This window comes from Cryptomeria japonica, chromosome 3 (assembly GCF_030272615.1).
Source record: "Cryptomeria japonica chromosome 3, Sugi_1.0, whole genome shotgun sequence".
Lineage (NCBI taxonomy): Eukaryota > Viridiplantae > Streptophyta > Pinopsida > Cupressales > Cupressaceae > Cryptomeria > Cryptomeria japonica.
In genome coordinates this window covers 431,671,683-431,691,516 of record NC_081407.1, presented here as the reverse complement: position 1 = coordinate 431,691,516, position 19,834 = coordinate 431,671,683, and the positions used below count along the sequence as shown (strand labels likewise).

General features: G+C 39.6%; 1 protein-coding gene across 1 annotated transcript in view; it reads left to right on the top strand.

The window, feature by feature from the left end:
• The window catches only part of LOC131070411 (beta-glucosidase 42), a 260,228-nt gene that overhangs the window by 44,501 nt on the left and 195,893 nt on the right, over window positions 1-19,834 (top strand). Inside the window, exon 4 of the mRNA XM_058005922.2 lies at window positions 17,962-18,037. Within this exon, the coding sequence (XP_057861905.1) occupies window positions 17,962-18,037 (76 nt within the window). The remainder of the gene's footprint in view (window positions 1-17,961; window positions 18,038-19,834) is intronic.

Below are 19,834 nucleotides of genomic sequence, written 5' to 3'. Positions count from 1 at the left end.
CTTGATCATCAACAAAAGAGTTTGCTGAAAATTCCTGAGGATACTCCTGCATGTATCCATTTGTCAGAGATTGATACCTCTACTTCTGGCTTTGAAGATTTTATGAGGCAATCTTCATGCCCATTGGTTACTGAGCAAACCATGGTCGCCATCCAAACAGATACTCCTCCTAGGGTGACCACGGCTGTTCAAACGGAAACTGCTTCTCCTTCGCCTTCAACAGGTACTAGAGGAGAACCAGTCAATTGAGCTCCATGGGTTAGTTTTTTTACCCCAAAGAGGAAGAAGCAAGAAATCTCTCCTGATGTCTTTGACTATCAACAACTCGAACAGTCTAGGCCCAAGGTTGCTAAAAAGGCCAAGACAATCTCAAGAGTAACTGTTGATAGCAATAAGATGAAAGTGGCAGAAATTGTTGAGCCCCTTGCGGATAAGCCACGTGAGTAAATGCAAGCTGTTGATTACAGGGTTACAAGGATAGAATTGGGTAAACAAACGCATAAAGTGGTCAAACATGATGCCCAACAATCCGTAGCCTCACTAGTGCAGTGGTATGATGAACTTCTAGCAAAGAAAGACAAGCTAGAAGAGGAGAACTGACAACTTGTTGCAGCTGTTCATAAAATTACAAAACTTGCTGGTGAAGGGAGTAATCTTACAAGTTCTTCCGGTTCCCAAGAATCAATTCGGGGAGTTGAAAGAGCTGCTCAAAAAGTACAAGCGTTGGATTCTTGGGTGGATCAACTGCATGATCTGTGTGCACAAGTGCTGAAAGACATTTTCCAAATGATGTCTAAGTTGGAGACCATTGAAGAAAAATTGAATCATACCTCCGAGACTTTCAAACAAAATTTGGAAAGGGTTGAAGGTAGTTTGACAATTTGGTGCACAATGCCCCAACAACAGTTGAGTGTTCTTCAGGAGCATGCCATTATTCCTTCTAGGGTCATGTACTTGGAATTTGAAGACTTCTGGAGAATAAAGCCCTTGTTCTCAAATCCCTCATTAAGGAGATTGATGATGCAATGAGATTGCGGGTTGAAGTATTCCAAGGTATTGTTTCCCATTGTGAGAAGGCCTCTTGCAACATAATGAGTCAGAATGGAGAGATGATACCAGAAGAAGAAGTGCTTGCAGATCTACAGATGAGGATTCATAATGAATGGAGGAGCGAACAATTCTCAGCTGCTTCAATTCAGGTTTTTATGAAACATCAAATCTTTTTGCACGAAATCTAGTCCATCTTGGAGAAGAACGACTCTATGCTTCTTTGATGCCATGATACCATTGTGAAGACCATGGTTGTTTCCAAGAACACCCATGAACCGAATCCTGCTGAGCTACGAATGATTATCCAGAAGTTCAAAGGATTCATGTCTTCACACGCTGCAACTTAAGTGTTTTTCAACACTTAGTTGATTTTTCGAGATTTGTAATCTCTTAGTTGTAGTTTTTCTTTTGACAAATTACATGTAAAAACCTTTTGTAAATTTCACGTCAAGTCTTTACTTGCACTTTTGTAATTACATGTAAGGCAACTACAAGTTGTGTTCAGTTAGGACTGTAGTTGGAATAAGTCATAGTTAGTTATTGAATAAGTCTTGGTGGTTGAGGGAATCTCTCAAGTTAGTTAGGATCCTCCCACCTTTTTCTCAAGACTCCTCTTCTATAAATACTTGAGGGGTCTATTGTAATCTTTATCTTTTAGAAAGCAAGCAAAAATTCTGCCAAATTTACAGCAAAGAAGTTGAGCTTTCATGTATGAATTCAAGAATTGAAAGAAATAGAAGGAAATTGCTCAAGCTTTGAGTCTTTGTGCTACATTCTTGAGTTTGTGTTCTATATTATCTTTCTTGCAAGTGTTTCTTCAAAGAACTTAATCGAATTTGGTTTGCAGTCTTTGTGTTGCAAGTATTTGAGGTTAATATAAATTAGAATAAATATTCTTTTGAGAGGAGCTGTAAGTCTTTGTGCTTGCACTTATTCTTAAGAGAGTTTAGAAGTAGATTTTGTGAGAAATAGTTGGGTCTTTGAGCTTATACTACTTCCCACTGTTTTATGTAGAAAATAATAAGATATTTCAGTCTTTGAGCTGTTATAATTTGTTCTTGATAACGTTAGTATAGAAAAGGGTAGATAGGACTGCATATAATCAAGACTTTGAGCTTGATATTGTTGTACCGTCCCGAAGGAAGTGACGGAAGTCTTTGAGCTTTCAGGAAACTTCATTTCCTTTCTCTCATTTCATTTCGAAAAGTTGTAACTGCTGTTTTATGTTAAATTGCTATCACTTTTCTGTGAAGAGGATATTGGCTTTCTTGAAAGAAGAAGAAAGACTGCTGCCCCATCCCATTTTATTTTTAAAGTTGTAGTTAGATAGGGGGAGCCTTCCCTTAATTAGGAGAGTTTTACTCGCACACTGTGGTTGAAACCACAATTTTGTATATTTCCCCAAGTGTCCAAAATTTTCAACCAACACTACCCAACTGAATTGAGTGTCGTTGCTAGTTGGTTGATCCTCTTGTAACACAAGGGTGACCTCTGAAGTAGTCTCAGAAGATGAGACAAGCTGTTCACATAGGCCCCTGCCTCTTACAAGCTTGGTGATCTTGATGTTGATGTCGTACTCCATGACCTTGGTTATCCACCCAACCCTCTTCTCACTGATGTCCTTGTTTAGAAGGAAATCCTTGGCACTTGCATGTGGAACTAAGAGCTGGATCCTGTTGTTAGACAACATGTGTCTGAACTTTTTTAATGCCCTTACAACAGTGAGTACCTGCTTCTCTACATAGCTATACTTAAGCTCATAGTCGTTTACTCCTCACTAAAGAAAGCAATAGGTTGCTCCAAATTATCATCATTCAATTGTGTTAGGAAAACTGAGATGCTGGATTCTCCTCCGAAGGTATAGAGGATAAAATCCCTTTCATAGTTAGGATTGACAAGGGTAGGGGCCTCAGCAATTGCTTGTTTGATCTCTTCGAAACCGACCCTTCCCTCCTTGGTCCAACTGAAAGCCAAATTTTTCTTCAACATGGAGGTGAGGGGTTTTACCATGCTGGCCTCTTGTTCGGTTGAGGAACACATCTTGCCCAATTTTAGAGACCTACCTTCGGCGACAACAATTGGCTTGTAATCCCCCCTCTTTGCAGCAAGGTTCATCTTCTTCTTCAACTGATCATCCGAGTTGAAAATGCCTTCCAAGGCAACTAGACCTTTAGGCAACTTGTTGGAGTTGAGCTGCATGATTTGGTCTCCATACTGGTCTTGCAACTTAGACTGATTTTTATTAGAAAATTCTGCTTCATTTTGTAAGAAGTTGACAATCTGCTGATCACTTTCGAACACTTGCCAATTTACCTAATTGTCTGGGACAACATGCCTCATAACAAGCCTGATGTGTTGTTCCTTCTCACTTGCAACATCCGTTGGTATGTTGAATTGAGCACCAACTGTTGCAAGCCTATCAACATGTTTGTTCTGACCTCTGGGAATTCTCTGGATATTGAAGGCCTCGAATCCTTCAATCAAATCCCAAATGCCGTGTTTGTATGATTTGAGTAGGTTGTTCTTTGTTATGCTTTGAGCTCAGATGTGGTTAACAACCAACTCACTATCTCCAAATACTTGCAAAGATCTGATCTTTCTGCTTTGTGCAAGTTGGAGACCTTGGATCAAAGCCTCATACTTAGCGACATTGTTGGTGCAACCAAACTGAAGCCTAAAAGAGAAGAAATATTTCTCTTGCTTAGGAGAAACAGACATCACACCAGCACTTGCACCGTTCTTGTTTCTTGAACCATAAAAAAAATATGCTCTATAACCCCTTCGAGTCTCTTTGTGTCTTGATGAGGTTAGGGATAGGAGTATCCTCTTCATGGATACAATAGGTGCCAAGCCCAATCTCTTTAGTCTTAGCTAACGGATCAAACTAAAAAGCATTGACCCATTCATCCAACAAACAATCAGGGACCTCTTGCAAAAGAGTACTAGGCTCACGGACAGTACACTCCTCCGCCTCTTCATGCAAAGTGCAACTCATGTTTATAGGGTTGGGGGTGTAGGGCTCAATGTGGTTTTGGGCAATGGGCTCTACCCTTATGGTAACCTTGGTACCATACCTTGTTCGAAATAGCATGTGGGACCAATCAGAAGACAGGTACCCACCTATCTTGGAGGTGAAGTCTCTAGAGAGGCATGCATGGTTAACTTCAAATTTTTAACAACCCCAACTATCTTAATAGAAGTGCCATCCAATTGGACCACCCCTTTATTCACAGGTTTATATTCTATGCCAAGAAGATCAACCACCTTCTTAGGCAGGACTGAGCTACTAGCTCCCGAATCTATCATGCAGTTGTGAACCAAGCTATCTCCTATGATTAAGGAGAGATAGAAGGGGGGAGGCTTGCTGATCTTGCTTGAATCTTCCTCCTCCTTGGGTTGCACCAAACTGGTGGAGACTGCCTTTCTGTTGACTGCTGCCTCATCACCTGACTGATCGACGTCCTTCAGTGCCTCCTTAAGCAAATCCCTTTGAGATGGGATGGAAAGGGCCTCCCACATAGTGACGTTGAGGTTGGCCTTCTTCATCTGATCAACTATGATGAAAGGAACACCGGCTGATTTTAGAGGCCCCTTTGAGGCTACGAGGTCTACCTTTGCTCTTTGGACGACTTGGGCCTCTTCCTGCCTCTTGCTCCCTTGCATGGCATTTTGGCTTGTATCATGCACAGCTATATTGGGCATTGGAGCTTGGGCTGATGTTGAAAGTGAGGCAGCCTCCAAGGCTCTCTTCTTTGACCTTGTATATTGAGCATAGACTCACCATTTGTTTGGTTCATACCACAGAATTTTGCCTCCTGCCAATTGACAAAGGTAGAATCCCCTTGCAAGTAAGCCTGAGTGCTTACACTAGGCTGATTTGGGTCATATTGCTGGCCAGAAGTGGTCGGTTCATCCTGCACTGCTAAGGCTTGGACAAACCCTCCATTTTGGCATGCACCTTGGTTGTGTGGCTGATTGCATGGTTGACACCAATCCTGCTCTTGGCCGAGGTTATTTTGCATTGGAACTATCACTTTTCAGTTGCTTGCAGCTGTGGGGTTCACACTATTCAAAGGCCTTGTGTTGCTCCATTGGTTTTGCCCTTGAAAGGGTGGCCTATTCTGTTGATAGTTCTGATTTTGTGCTTGATAAGGTCTGCTATGCTGGGCTTGTTGCCTCTTTAGTGTCACCAACTCATTGCTAAAATTTTGCAATAGAGCCTTAACCTCATGGAGCTCATTTGAGGATGTAGAGGGTGTGGATGATTGTCCCGCGGGCGCTATAGGGATAGGAGCCAAGGTGGGTTGTTGAGTAGGAGCTTCTGGGAAGAGAGACATTGGAGGCCTTGGAGCTATCTTCCTAGCCCGAATCAAACATTTTTTTGCCCTTATGGCTATGTCATATGCACTCGATAAAGAGGCTCCACCCATTGATTATACCATGACAGCTATATCGCTGTTGAGAGCTCTAAGATAATACAAGAAGGCATGATTTGGAGATGGCTTCGCTAGAGCAGGAATTCTATTCCATGTCTTATGGAATCTGAAATTGAAATCTCCCATGAACTCATGAGGTGCCCTCTTGATCGTAGTCAACTGCTCCACAAGTTATAGGTGATCACTTTTGTCTTCGAAATGGTTGCACAACCTCTCCCCCAACTCATCCCAATTGTGAATGGAACTAGATGACAACCCTCTATACCACTGCAAAGCTTTGCCTTTCAAAGACGTAGCTAAGAGTTTGACAACATCATCGTGAGTGATATTATGGATGGAGTAGATGTTCGCAATGTCTTGAATGTGCTCAATGGGCGCAGTAGCTATTTCAGCAGTGAAGTATGGTATACTCTTTAACGCAGCCATTGATATATCATTCCATTGAGTCAAAATAAGGGGACTGCCCCCATTGAAAGTAACAAAAACCCGATTTCTTGCCATGTGAAACAATGGTCTATTGATATGAGTGGTGGGAGCCCTTGATAGTAATGATCTTGTAAATGGAGGGGTAGAATGAGACCTGGGAGATGGAGTGTTTACAACCCTGACCTCCCTAACTGGTGATAATGAAGGTCTGCCTCTTCGCCTTCTAGAGCCTGAAGATGAGAGTTTTTCGAATTGGAAACTAACTCTAGAAGACGCCCTTGTATGAATTTTGGGCATGAAATCAGCAACAAGTCGTGAAAGGTAGTGGACTTGTTGAGCAGAGACTTCGTAACTTTGGGGGTTTGAGATTCCGGACTTCCGGAGTTGCAAGAGTTGCTATGACTTGGGAACCTGGGGGGTTTCAGGGTCCCAGAGTTAGAAACTAGTCACGAACAAGAAACTGGACTTGTTGAGCAGAGTCGCCAAGTGCTTGAGAAATAACTGCCTCTAAAGGCTAAGACACTAAGAACGACACTAAATTCTTAGCATGTATGTCGAAACTAGGTCCCACCCAGTGCCAAAAATTGTTATCACAAAAGCTTGCACCCTTGTTGAGCTATCAACTTAGCAACCTTGTGAAATATGGAAACAACCCTGAAGTGTGGGACTTTGCGCAAGGGGGTTAAATCTCCGGAGAAGGCCACCTTCCTTCTCAATCCAGGTGCAGGTGTTGAACCAACTCATCACTTCAAAACTTACTCCTAAGCCTATCCTAACAACTTGCAGAGGAAATGAGAAGAGAGAAATGCTTAAAATAAAAAGAGGTGAATCACCAAGAAGAGATTGTTTCTTTCCCTACCCAAAATGACACAAAGAAGCAACTGAAATACCTAGGAGATGCACAAACTTCAGTTGTATGAGTGACCCCAATGCATGTATAGAGGTTAGAATTCACTGAATGTCAAGAGGGGAGAAGGTTTCCCACAACTCACACTCAGAAATACATTAACACAACATATATGAGAGAAGAGCGACAAAACATACACCTATGATGAAGGTAAGGAAACATACACAACATACATAAGTTGAAGAAAGGCAAGAATAGCAATTTCAACTCATTCGAAGGCCAATGGCCAAACTTACAGTTGCAAAATGCAGAATAATACAAGAGAAGTGAAAGAGCATGGAATAGCTCAAGCCAGTAGGGAGAGAACCCTTTACAGTGAGGCTTAACAACCTTTATATAGAAAATTGGTTACAAGAGTGATCATGATCTTTGTGTGTGTAGGGAAATGTCAGTTTGGGAGTGCAGGGAAGTGCATGCATCTGACTTTCTGTACATGCAAGCAACCTAGCCATACCCTGAAAAGGCAACCCTGAGAAGGGTGGATTGGCTGACCTTCTAAAATCAGAGCATGCAAACATGACATAAGTTACCACAACAAGCATGGCCCCGTACCTCTCTTGATGAAAATCTTGCCAAAATCATTAAATGCACCCCTGTAGCTCCACAAAAGAAGGTGCACAAGTCACAAAAATCGTTGGAGCATTTAAAGCTTTGAGTGTTGATCATGCCATCCGGAAGTGTTGCCAGTCGGAAAGAAGTCCAAGGACTCCGGAAACTCGGGTTCCCAAAGTGGGGAAGTCAAGGAACTTCGGAACCTTGGGGTTTCGGAGAAGGGGAAGGAGAACTTTGGAACCTCGGGGTTCCGGAGTTTCGGGAAAGGGAAGAAGAGACTAAGCAAAAGGAAAAGGGAAGAGCTAGCAAAGAAACTTTGGAACCTCGGGGTTCCGAAGAACTAAAAAAAAGGCCAAGGAAGGAACTTCAGAACCTCGGGATTCTGGAGTTCCGGAGAAGAGCGAAAGGCGACAATGAAGGGATTGCGGAACCTCGGGGTTTCGGAGTACCGGAGAGAGAGAAGGAGGCAAGGAAAAGGAGAGATTAGCAAAGTAACTTGGGAATCTCAGGGTTCCGGACTTCCGGGAAGGGAAAGGGCCAAGGGGAGGAACTTCGGAACCTCTGGGTTCTGGAGAAAAGGAAGGGAAGGCTAAGGAGAAGGAACTTCGGAACCTTGGGGTTTCGGACTTTCGGGGAAGGCAAGGAAAGGGAACTTCGGAACCTCAGGGTTTGCGGAGTTCCGCAAAACTAAAGAGGAGGGGGAAGGAAAGGGAGAAACTTCGGAACGTTAGGGTTCCGGAGTTCCGGAGAAGAAAAGAAAAGAAGGCGAAGAGAAGGAACTTCAGAACCTCGGGGTTTTGGAGTTTCGGGGAAAAGGAAAGAAAAGGGAAACAAAGGGAAGGGACTTCTTCCAAACAAGACAACACTTCTCACCTCCTAATTCTTATGCGTTTCTCCTTGATCGACTAGGGCAGCACTGGTCCATGGATTGTATGTCTGATCGGTTCTTACTGATGGACCAAGGGTATCATAAAATGACAACAATAACCTCTCCTCCTAGGAATGAGCCTCCACCTGAAGAAGTACAAGTAAGAGAAGGAAGATCCTCCATTCCCGAATGGCTCAAAGAGAGGCTTACCAAAGAAGTGATAGACGAAGAAGAAGAACAAGCATTTGATTTAGACAGTCTTTTAAATGGATCTTAAGAAGTCATTGAGAGAAGGAAATCTCCAAAGATGTCTAAGATAATAAGGGATGATACAGGTTATAGAAAGATAGAGATTGCCACTCCTGCTGTAGATAAGTATGACGATGAGATCTTGGCAGAAGAATATGATTTGGAAACATTCGACTTGGGTCGACTCACTTCTGAGCAAGCCATGGAGGAAGCAACTGAATCACTGAAAGCAGTAAATGAGAAGCTAAAAGCCGAAATAGAAAAGAACAGAAGATTAGAGAAAGAGGTACGTGCATGGAGGAGTTATTTTCAGCAGTTTCAACAGCCTTTGAGACATCAAAGTCTGGCAACCACACCACCTCCTTTGCTTTCTATCGAGTCAGTTGATCACATGGAGAAAATGAGAAATTCAACACAACTTCTAGAGGCTTGGATCAACAAATCTTTCATAACGGCTAATGAGTTTGTAAGGAATATGATGAAAATACTTGGAAGAGCCATTCGCGTTCTTGAGATAGTTCATAACCTCATGATGACAGTTGACGCCTTCGTCCATACTAAGGACGTCACCATTCTTGTTTTGAAAGCAATAAGGAAGGCACCTAGACAGATACTGGCACAAGAAGGGATAATTATGAAAGAATCAACCCTTAATTTGCTACAGTGGTCAACCTTGCTCCAAATAAAGAAACTCCTTTTTGAAGATGTGAGCAATAGATGTAACCAAGTGGAAGATACCGTCCATCCTATTCATGATAAGATCATTGAGGTAATGTGTATCATTCTTGACAAAGAACGGAAATTGAAGCGGATGTGGACATTCAAGAACTAGAAAGAAAGATAAAGGTTATCTTTCAAGGAGAAGGTGGATTGATCATAGAAAAACAGTTGGATCTTATGCATACCACTATGTTTTATATTGATAAAACAAAAGAACTTGAGCATGGATAGGAGGTCTCACTTCATACAGCCTTTGATGAGGTGATTCACTTAGAAGAATGTATGAAGAATCTACTTGAGATTCCTATTTTTGAAATTGAGAACATGACGTCTAGATTCATCGAATATGCCAGGAAGGAGAAAGAGAAAGGAAATAAAATTCTAGAAGAAAGTTTGTTATGATCTCATTTGGCATGTCGCATTCCTATTGGAGGATGCTTCCTCGATTTCCATGTCAACATGTGTTATTCTCTCACTGGTTGATTCACGGTGATGATTATCCAAGTCGGGTTTTCATTTGTGTCAAACCCTAATTAGGGTTTAGGTGGCAAAATCTTGGCCCTCGATCTCTTTTTGATCTCGGCCTTTCATTGTATTTGGAAGCTCTATATAAGCTCCACTCATTTCATTTGTAAAGGTTAACAAGAATAAGAATAACAATTGATAGTTGATAGCAAAAAGACAATAGTGAATAGCGAGAGAGCAATAATACAAGAATTAGACTTGAAGAATTGTTGTTATTTGGCCAATGGATTAATGAAACATCGAAGTTATGGTGTTTTAACTCAATCCTTGAAGCTCATTGCATGGTTCTTCTATCTTCTCAAGCTAATCTTTTGATGATAGTTTTAGCATTAGATTTCATGATGGAATGTTGCATTTGATTCATTGTGAAGTGCATTATCCATACCACTAGCTTTCTTGTTGATTGTAAGCGAGCCTTGTGTGGTCAACTGGAGCATTTAAAAGTGTTTAAGTTTGGTTATTGTTCAACCCTTGATATGCATTCAATTGATGGTGTCTATGGTTGATAGTGATTTGAAAACCTTAAAACATCGTTAGAAGATTGCATTAGTTCTAGCAAAGTTGTTCATGTATGGCGATGCTATAACTAGTTGAGCTTCATTTGTATTCATTCTTCATTCATTCATGCTAGAGTAGCTTAGAATTCCCTCTCAAGACCCTCACCTTTTGCCCTTTTTGAGAATCATTTAGTAGTTTTAGGAAGAAACCTCATCATATACCATCTGCTAATCAATTGTTGAGTCTTTTCAAACCATAAATGCCCTTTGATGAAACAACAATTACAACAACCAACTAGGCTTATCCACACGTAGAGATCCTACATTCAGAACCTTGGAGTCTTTCTTGGATGAACCTTAAGCAAATCTTCAGCATCCAAAAGATTTTGTTCAAGAGAGGGTAAGATACTTTGGTATTTTATTCTGAGTTTGCATGTGCCTAGTGAACACATCAACACCTCCATGGTCAAGATTTTATGTTCCTCCAACCTCTTGGAATCAAGATACTATCACATCTAAGTTTTTTTACTTTTAAAATTTAAAATATTAACATTTGTATTGTAGACTTTAGTTTTTAAGTTTTTAACATTCTTTAGTTAATTTTGCATTTTTTTCAGTTTGAAGTTTTGTTGCTTTTCTCTCCAATTTCAACAGGTTGCAAGTTCTTTCGCTGCTGAATGGGATTGGAGTACATACTCCTTTATCCACTTAGTGAAGCGTGATCGGTTGGCTTCAAAAAGAGCAGAAGACTTAGTTTATATTCATTCCAATTTGTGACTTCTAACACATAAGGGACAACAATAAAAGGAAGGGGCAATGAAGTTTTGGGATGTAACCCCTGAGTGTACCAACTTGGATGCAACTATTGATGATCTGGTTAGAGTTACTTTGGATGATGATGATGAGATACCTACAACTGATGGAGCTAGTGGGAGTGACACTTGTTTGGGTTCAAATGATTTTGAATTTGAACTTGGAGCAAATGATGATTGTTGTCGGGAATAATCATTATGTTATGTTGTTATGTTTATGTTGTCGTCGGTAATAATGTGTTACGGCGGTCAGTTAGTTAGCCGACGGGTAGGTAGTTGGAGTCGCGACGGTTGTGTCGCACCCCTTCGGCTGTCATATATTGTACCATCTCCGGGTGTTGGAGGACATGTAATGTTGACGACAGATTATAATATGAACATCTTTTGACATTAATGGCAAGCTTATTCTGGCACTTCTTTTGTATTTGCATCGTACGGTAGCACGTCCACCACCGTGCGGTGGAAACCACTACTGTCGTGGAGCACGAAGACATAAACGCAGCCCCCGCACAAACAAACACAGTCGTACGGTGGAGGGTGTTGACCGCACGATCGGAGGTGCCAGTGCTGTTGTTGACCGTACAGGGAGGTTGTATGGCCGGGGTGCCATTATAGTGCCTTAAAAAAAAAAAAAAAAAAAAAAAGACGACGACGGATTGAAAATGATTCGATGACATCTGGAGCCTAGACACTGAAAATATTGGAGTGTAGAAGAAGGGTTTTGACATCATAAAATATCACAGAAATGATGCGCGCCATGGACTTTCGTGGGGTTCTGAAGGTTGTAAATTGGTGTTGGCGGCGGGGGCGCTGCCCCTCGACCTCGCCCTGTACTGCGACAGGGAGCGCACCTGGGGCGCTGCCCCTCGACCCCGCTGGGGGCGTTGCCCCCAGACCCCCAGTTTATTTTGAGCTACAGAAGACCACGGGAAGTGTTGTGGTTGTCCGTCTTGTGAGAAAGAAGCCTGCAGCTAAGCATTGGCAGGGAAGCCATAAGCCGTAGAGGGAGACGGATTTGAAGGTTGGGAACAAATAGAGTTTGACGGAAGGCATTGCAAGTCCGTGCAGTTGTATGACACCAGGGAGTTATTCAGTTCAGTTTTTAGCCTTTGGGGAGTGTGATGGAGGATTTCAGGTGTCTCCTAGCATTTGTGCCAATAGGTTGTGGCCACCTCCAGGCATGACTGGTACGCTTTGAGGAACTCGGAGTATGTCTCGGTTGGACGTGAGGTTGCCTTGGTGGATGCACAGAGGGCTCGGGAGGAGTTGACCACCAAGTTGGAGGCAATAGTCGCGTGAGACTTAGTTCAGCGTACCCAGGAGTTGGATGCCGGGAGAGCAGCACGGGTGGCCATTGAGGACAAATTGGCTAGGGAGATAGTATCAATTGAGTAGCAGTTGGTGGAAGCTGAGACTGAAAAATGTGTTTTGTAGACAAGTTTGGGTTAGGCACAGGAGGACTGTGATGGCAAAGGAAGCAATATTGGTGAAATCCGCACTTGAGCATCGGCTGGTAGCAGAAAAGGGTTTTCAGGCGAGGACGCAGCAAGTGTATAAGATCCGGGCCCGACTGGCGTCAGTAGTTCCTGCCGTTCATCTCTATTTTGTATTAAGTCGTCGGAGTCGACTTCTTTTCTTGGGGGGGATGATGTTGTCGGGAATAATCATTATGTTATGTTGTTATGTTTATGTTGTCGTTGGTAATAATGTGTTACGGCGGTCAGTTAGTTAGCCGACGGGTAGGTAGTTGGAGTCGCGACGGTTGTGTCGCACCCCTTCGGCTGTCATATATTGTACCATCTCCGGGTGTTGGAGGACATGTAATGTTGACGACAGATTATAATATGAACATCTTTTGACATTAATGGCAAGCTTATTCTGGCACTTCTTTTGTATTTGCATTGTGCATTGCTGTTCAGTTTCTGTATTCTTCCTATTTACCCAGTGAGGTAAACAATGATGATCTTGATCTAGATCCTTTTGATGATTGATGAACATTGAAGATAGAAGACAATTATTATTTTTGATTTTCAATTGTGTAATTGTAATGATTTTCATTTGAATCGTGAACCTGGACATATATGAATCTATGATACATTGATATATATTATATGGCATATGAGTATATGACATAATATGATATTATTGAAATCCTTAACTATCAATTGAGTTGGCATTTGGCATTGATCAATGATGAAGTAGCATACTATTAAATGTATTTAGATTTGTAATTGTGTATATTTCTTTAAATTTTTGCATAACACACACACACACACAGGAACCCAACCCACGAACCCAAAAGGTAATTTTTTTTTTCTTGAACCCATGAACCGGATTCGCGTCCTCAAACCCGCTCCAAAACTTGAACCGGTAACTTAGCTTCTGGAACTTTGTTATATAAGAATCCACTGATTCCACCTGTCTCAGCTATGCCAACTCTTTGAAGTGTAGCTCTTGATCCTTCCTATCAAATCAGTCAATCGATAATTGAGTGAAATCAACATACAAAGTGATACTATAATGCCCCAAGGTCACTAACCCATGGTTTGATCACTCATGAGGTTCTCCATCTAAATGGAGTGTGGGGTACTTAATTGCTTCCAATTCTAGCATGGGGTTAAGCTGGAAATAGCTGTCTAATATTTTCACCCATGCACATGTAGTACACTTGTTGGAACTTGAAATATCTCACCACTCTGTGGATATCTAGTTTTTTGATTTTTGTCTCTTTTTTGTTTGTTCTAATTTTTGTTTCTTTTTTGTGTTTTTTGAGATATAAATATTGCACTTGAATGCTTGAAAATAGATTGAAATAATTTAAACACTAAATGAGGATTTATTACACAAAATCCACAATTCTTTTTCCAATAATTAAAATTTAACAAGCATACCAAGTGAAATGCCTTGCCTAGTAGAGAATGACTGGCAAATAACAATTGTCAATTTGGTAATCAATCCTTATCAGCAGGAATACAGTCAAACCCCAATTTTGAAAATCTGGAAATGGAACATTTTCCAATGCTCTATGACAAACCTGAGCTAGTATTACTCTAAAGTTCTAAACACCTCTTGAACGATGATAGCAAGTGATCAATGATCTCCAATCTGCAATAAATTCTACAATCTGCTTTCAAGCAACTCTATAAATCCCTGAATAACTTTGGAAATCTGAATTAATTATGCCCTATTATAATCTTTGAATGAGGTTATCAACTGAGTGCTCTTGGGTGATCTCTCACACTTGCAAACACTGCCGTTGAGGGATTTTGTCCTCAACAAGCTTGAATCTTCAGCAGCAAACCCTTGCTTTCGAAAAAGCTTCATCAATTTGCAAACAATAATGAATTAATGAGCTCTCAAGAGCCTTTTTATAACCTTCCCAAAAATCCACGATTTGGAGGAAATGAAATGCAGTTTTATAATATCATTCCATCTCAATTAGTCATTTAATGTAGTTGGCACCCTCATAGAGGCTTAATAAATGACTTTATAATTGATAATTAACCTATGCAATTAATACTCGTTATATCCCCTTAATATAATGCCATTAATTTAATTATTATTATTAGAGTCGAAACTTCAATAAATTAATATTAATCATGAATTCCAATAAATGCGAATATCTGAACATTTTATTAATTCTGCCAACTACCTAGTAATAGTTGTGGTACCCTCCAACTGTCCAGATGAATTACTATAAATAGTATGGGACCGAAACATCCAAGTGACTTACTAAAAATAGCAAGTGTCTATCAAATAGCTCTGAATGATCCCTAGAAGGCATTCCATGAACCAACTGATGAACTGAGCTGGAGAACACTATAAAAGACATCAAAGTGTCAGCTGAAGAACCCTGAATTGGCCCCCTAATCACCACATTAGCCTATGGGAACCACTACTAATAGGCTAACCTCTGAAAATTACTGATGCTTAGGTATGCACAAAAATGGGGACATTACAGAACCATCATTAGCTAGGAATGGTAACCGAGCCACCTTGCTGCAAATATTTGTTGTGCCCTTGTCCTCTCTTTCCTCTTTGTTTGTTTTTGTATTTTATTTGGCAAAAATTTGCCAAAGACATAGCTTCATGGAAATCTTCACCCAATGATTGATTTTCTTTCAAATAATCTATAAAACCTTCGCCACCTTTTGGCTGCCTTGCTAGTCCTCTTGGTGGTGCCTCCAAGAACTCAAGTGTTAAGAGGCTTTGGAGTGGTTTTAATGATTGTCTTCGAATTTTTTATCAGAATATTAATATTTCTTCCTTCTCCTTGATTGCCATTATTTCCATAGTCACCGTCATTACCATTGTTGCCACTGTTCTCATGATCACCTTGATTCCTTTTGTTTGTATTCATGGTTTCAATCATTTTGGTTATTGACTGAACCAAGTGCTGCTGCCCCCTAGCTAGATCATTTAACATTGTCATGATAATGGGATTTTGTTGTTTACGTCTGTCACCCCTACTTCTGATTTTGAACTAAGGATACCACTTTCTCTCCTAGAAGTGATGAAATCTATATCTTCCAGATTCATTAAATAATTTGAGTCATCAAGCTTCTTTCACAATCCAACCAGGCTGGCAAGATTGCTTTCTCTAATACCACTGTAAAATCAGTACCAATTTTTCACTCATGTTGGCACTTATATGCAATGAGCATTATGTCAAATAGTTTGCATGCATGGTCAATAATTGTTTTCTGTTTGCAATATTTCTAGGATGTTTGGCTGAGAGTTTATATATTTATGAACACATATAAGAGTTTCCATGTTTTCAATGAAGGTTGAGATACCAACTTTGCATACCACAATGCTGTTCATTCAGATCAGCACCACACATATTAATTAATTCCTTAGCTGCAGTCCCGAAACCTACCATGAAACTCACTCGAATCTGCTCTCTTAGTCAGAAGTCCCATTTCGTACAAGACTAAGAGCTTGTTGTGTTGTACGGCTAGGCATTATGTGCCTTCAAACCATGTTTAAAGGCATCAACTCCTCCTTTCTCTACCATGTCCCTTCTTGATTTGCAGAGGTTGCCTCTATTGAAGTATGAGGTGGTTTTTGATTAAAGGAATTAGTTTTAAATTTGGGTGTTTAGCTTCGAAGGGCCCCAAAAAGGGGTGTGTAGGAATAATGAGCTTAAATCTCCCAAATTTATTATTTGCCAAGCAAATACCGATAAATTCCTACTCAGATGAACTTGTATAATGCAAATGCAAATATTGAAAGATAGCTCATTGCTTTAGTAGAAACTCTAAAATATTCAATTCTTCAGTACTTTGAAAAACAAGAATAGATTTGGAAATATATTTTGTTTCTTCAGCACAACTCCAAAACTGAAAAATTCAAACAAAATGCCAACTTGAAATGCTATTTGGATATTCAACACAATTCTCCACAATTCTCATAATCAAACATTTCAGAATCAAATGGCACAAATGTTTGACACAATGGTGAACTTTGTGCACTCAATCAGCTAGGTGGGTTTTCATCCATGAAAGTTGAAGGCCAAAACGGTTTTCTTCCTTCAGCAAAAGAATGAACCTGGTTCAATCTCTCAAATAAATAAGGGTTATATGAAATTGTTTAGGATGAGGATTCATTCCTCCAAGTTCCCTTTTATAAGTACTTTTAGGAATAATAAAATATTATTATTTGTGTCCTCTTATCTTTCTTCCAAAATTTGACTGTAAACTTCTTTTAAATAACTAACATAAGTTGTCTTTTAATTTTGAATTTTTCGACATCTTAACATTTAACTATGTAATTATTTAATTATTTTCCACACATCCACCCAAAAATGGATATCAAAATGGATTAAATATGAATTCTGATCATGCTAGTATACTCTTATGGTCGTAGAATATCAAACTTTATGAAAATTGATTCTTTCCAAAAATAACAAATTTCTCCATGAAGTGTGGAGAGCTCTCAGAATAGTTAACTTTATTTGAAAAGTACCATTGGACTCATCCTGAATTGTTGAACTCATTGTCACTATCGGGATCCCTTCCAATAAAGCTGGTGTTCTTTAAGAATTTTGGAACTCTCAAAGAATGTTGGAATGGACTGAAAAGGGACATTATATATCACTAGAACAATGTATTTCTAACATAGTTACTAGCAAACATGGGGGTGCAAGGGTGGGATGCTAATCAAATTTGGATATGTATGTAAATTAATGAGACGACTATATTATATATAAATGTAGTCGCCTGAAAATGTGGTTATGGGGATGGGGGCATGGTCCACATTGCTATTATCACTATTCAAAGGGTTTTGAGCTACTGTAAAGCTTTAAGTTGGTCTTCAAAACTTGAACATGTTGAATAATACATAGCTTTGGTAGGGAATCAATATCTACTTCATCCTCTTGACCTTTCTTTAACTCCTTTTTTATTGAATTAAGGTTTGTAGTATCAAGCAATCTTATGTCTTTTGAGACTTAATTTTTCACCATTCCTTTGAATTATCGTTATTTAAATACTTTAATCTTTCAGGTTTTCCCTTTACCATTCCTTTGGAATATGGTTATTTAGTTTACTATAAGCTTTCAAATATTCCATTTTAGCAAACAAATCATCAATGGCTTGTAGGATAAGGTTACTTCAACTAGCTATGTTATGTATTCCTTAATCGATCAACAAATCTTTTTAATTATTCGAACTGTTTTTTTGCATTACACTGGCTAAGCACTTGACATCATTTCAATTTTATGTTGCTGCAGAAAAGTAGAATTTTTCCTACTCGTGTGTTCACTTTATAGAACTAGAGATCATTTTATATTTTATTGTCTAATATAGCGTATCTAACATTGTAATTTTAATCTATTACTCCTATTAATCTATTTTCACTCTTTTTTTAATGTGGTCTATGCTATTGATAATATTCTTATGCATTTTCTAATTGGTAGGAGGATGTGGATTTGATAGCTAGATTGGGTTTCGATGTATATCGTTTCTCAATATCCTGGTCTAGAATCTTTCCAGGTGAGGCATTTGCATGTATCTTTTCTATGTAGCATTCAATTAGTCAACAATGTACAACAACATGAGTAAGGACCAAAAATGACATGGTGATTCTGACAGGGCAGCATGGAGCTGAGTCCAATGCTTCTTACCTGTTGAAATGTGGCTTAAAAGTGTTAAGAAAAAATGAAGGAATGTTGTGTTGCTTGTAGCTCTTGTAGAAGCCACATATTGTATTCATACTTATGGAAAATCTTATTAACTCTAGAAAAATTGACATACTCCATCTTTCAACTCTAAGGTTATGTACACATGCTTTCTATATTTCCTTGTCTTGAATGCGTTGTGTTATAAGTGTAATGGTAACTAGGTAGTGACTACCTAGTTCAGAGGCAAAAAGCCAAACGCTACTCATGATTCAAGGACATCCACTCGAATTTAGCAGAAGGATGCAAATTCTTCAAACGAAGAGAACTGAAATTAGGTTTCCCATAATTGTGTGATATGGACATGATTGTTTTGCAGACTTGGTAGATAATGACAATGTTTGGATGACTATAGAACTAATTCTTTGATTCTAGGCAATAGGTAAATATATCATTAAATTAGTCTCTTCTTTCTCACATGCATAGATATAAAGATAGTTGTTTGTTTAAATGAGAAAAAATCATGTTTTGTTAATGAGTGCAATTATTCTATGTGATGTTGATTTTTAATGTGTACGAGTGTTGGTTGCAACCACTTAACTCACCTGTATAATTCTGTAATATTCCCACAATTTTTTTCAAATTTTTGCAGTTTACAACACAACAAGGACCCATTAGGGTTAGCAATGAAAATATAATAATTTTGAAAACTGCAACCTTTCCACTTTTTGTTCACCAAGTGCCCAATCTGGGAAGGTGAGAGCATACCATGTTGATGGGATCGTTAGTTGCAAAATACTGAAAATTATATACAATGCTTGGGCGGCAAGCCAGCCCCTTCCGCTTATACAAAGGGATATTGAAAACACTAAAAATCACTTGGCGGTAAACCAGCCAAGGACAAGCCAAGAAACTGAAAATAACAATCACTCAATCGCTTATCCAGCGGGAGGACATGAATGAAATTAACAATCACTCTACCGCTTGTGCAACGGGAAGACAGGAATGAAATTAACAATCACTCTACCGCTTGTGCAGTAGGAGGACAGTATTACAAAATCCAAATGTAGGCGGCAAGCCAACCTCTTCCACTTTCCAACGGGATTTGCTTTACAATCTAGAAATGGCTGATAGTACTACAGTACTACTATCCAGCCTTACAATGGTGAGATATGAATCAGAGAATAGAGAGATGATACTGTCCACTACAGATGAATACTTCCAAGCTTAACACACTTAACAAACTCAAACACACTCATAGGAAAATATCACACCACTAATTCCTATTTTAAAAAAGTAATTTGTAGAATGCATAACACGAAGAAAACAACCACTACCTAAATCACTGAAATGCTCATAACTCACCCAAAGCACCACCAAATGTCACAAGAACATAAGCAAATGAAAGTTATGACAGAGGCGATAAGGCTAGAACCCCAAACCTGCAACATAGACCCCCAAAACTTTCATCACGCACCCTTAGGCAACCATGAAGCGGTATGACCCAACAAGAAAGTACGATTTGCATTATTAAATTCAATGGTGCAAATTGGTAGACTTCATCGCCTAGGGGGTAGAAATAATCAGAGCCAATACCTAGAATGATTTGGCGAACACACTAAGACCCACGAACAGATTTCTACTTCAGCACACACACAAATCAGCAACATGA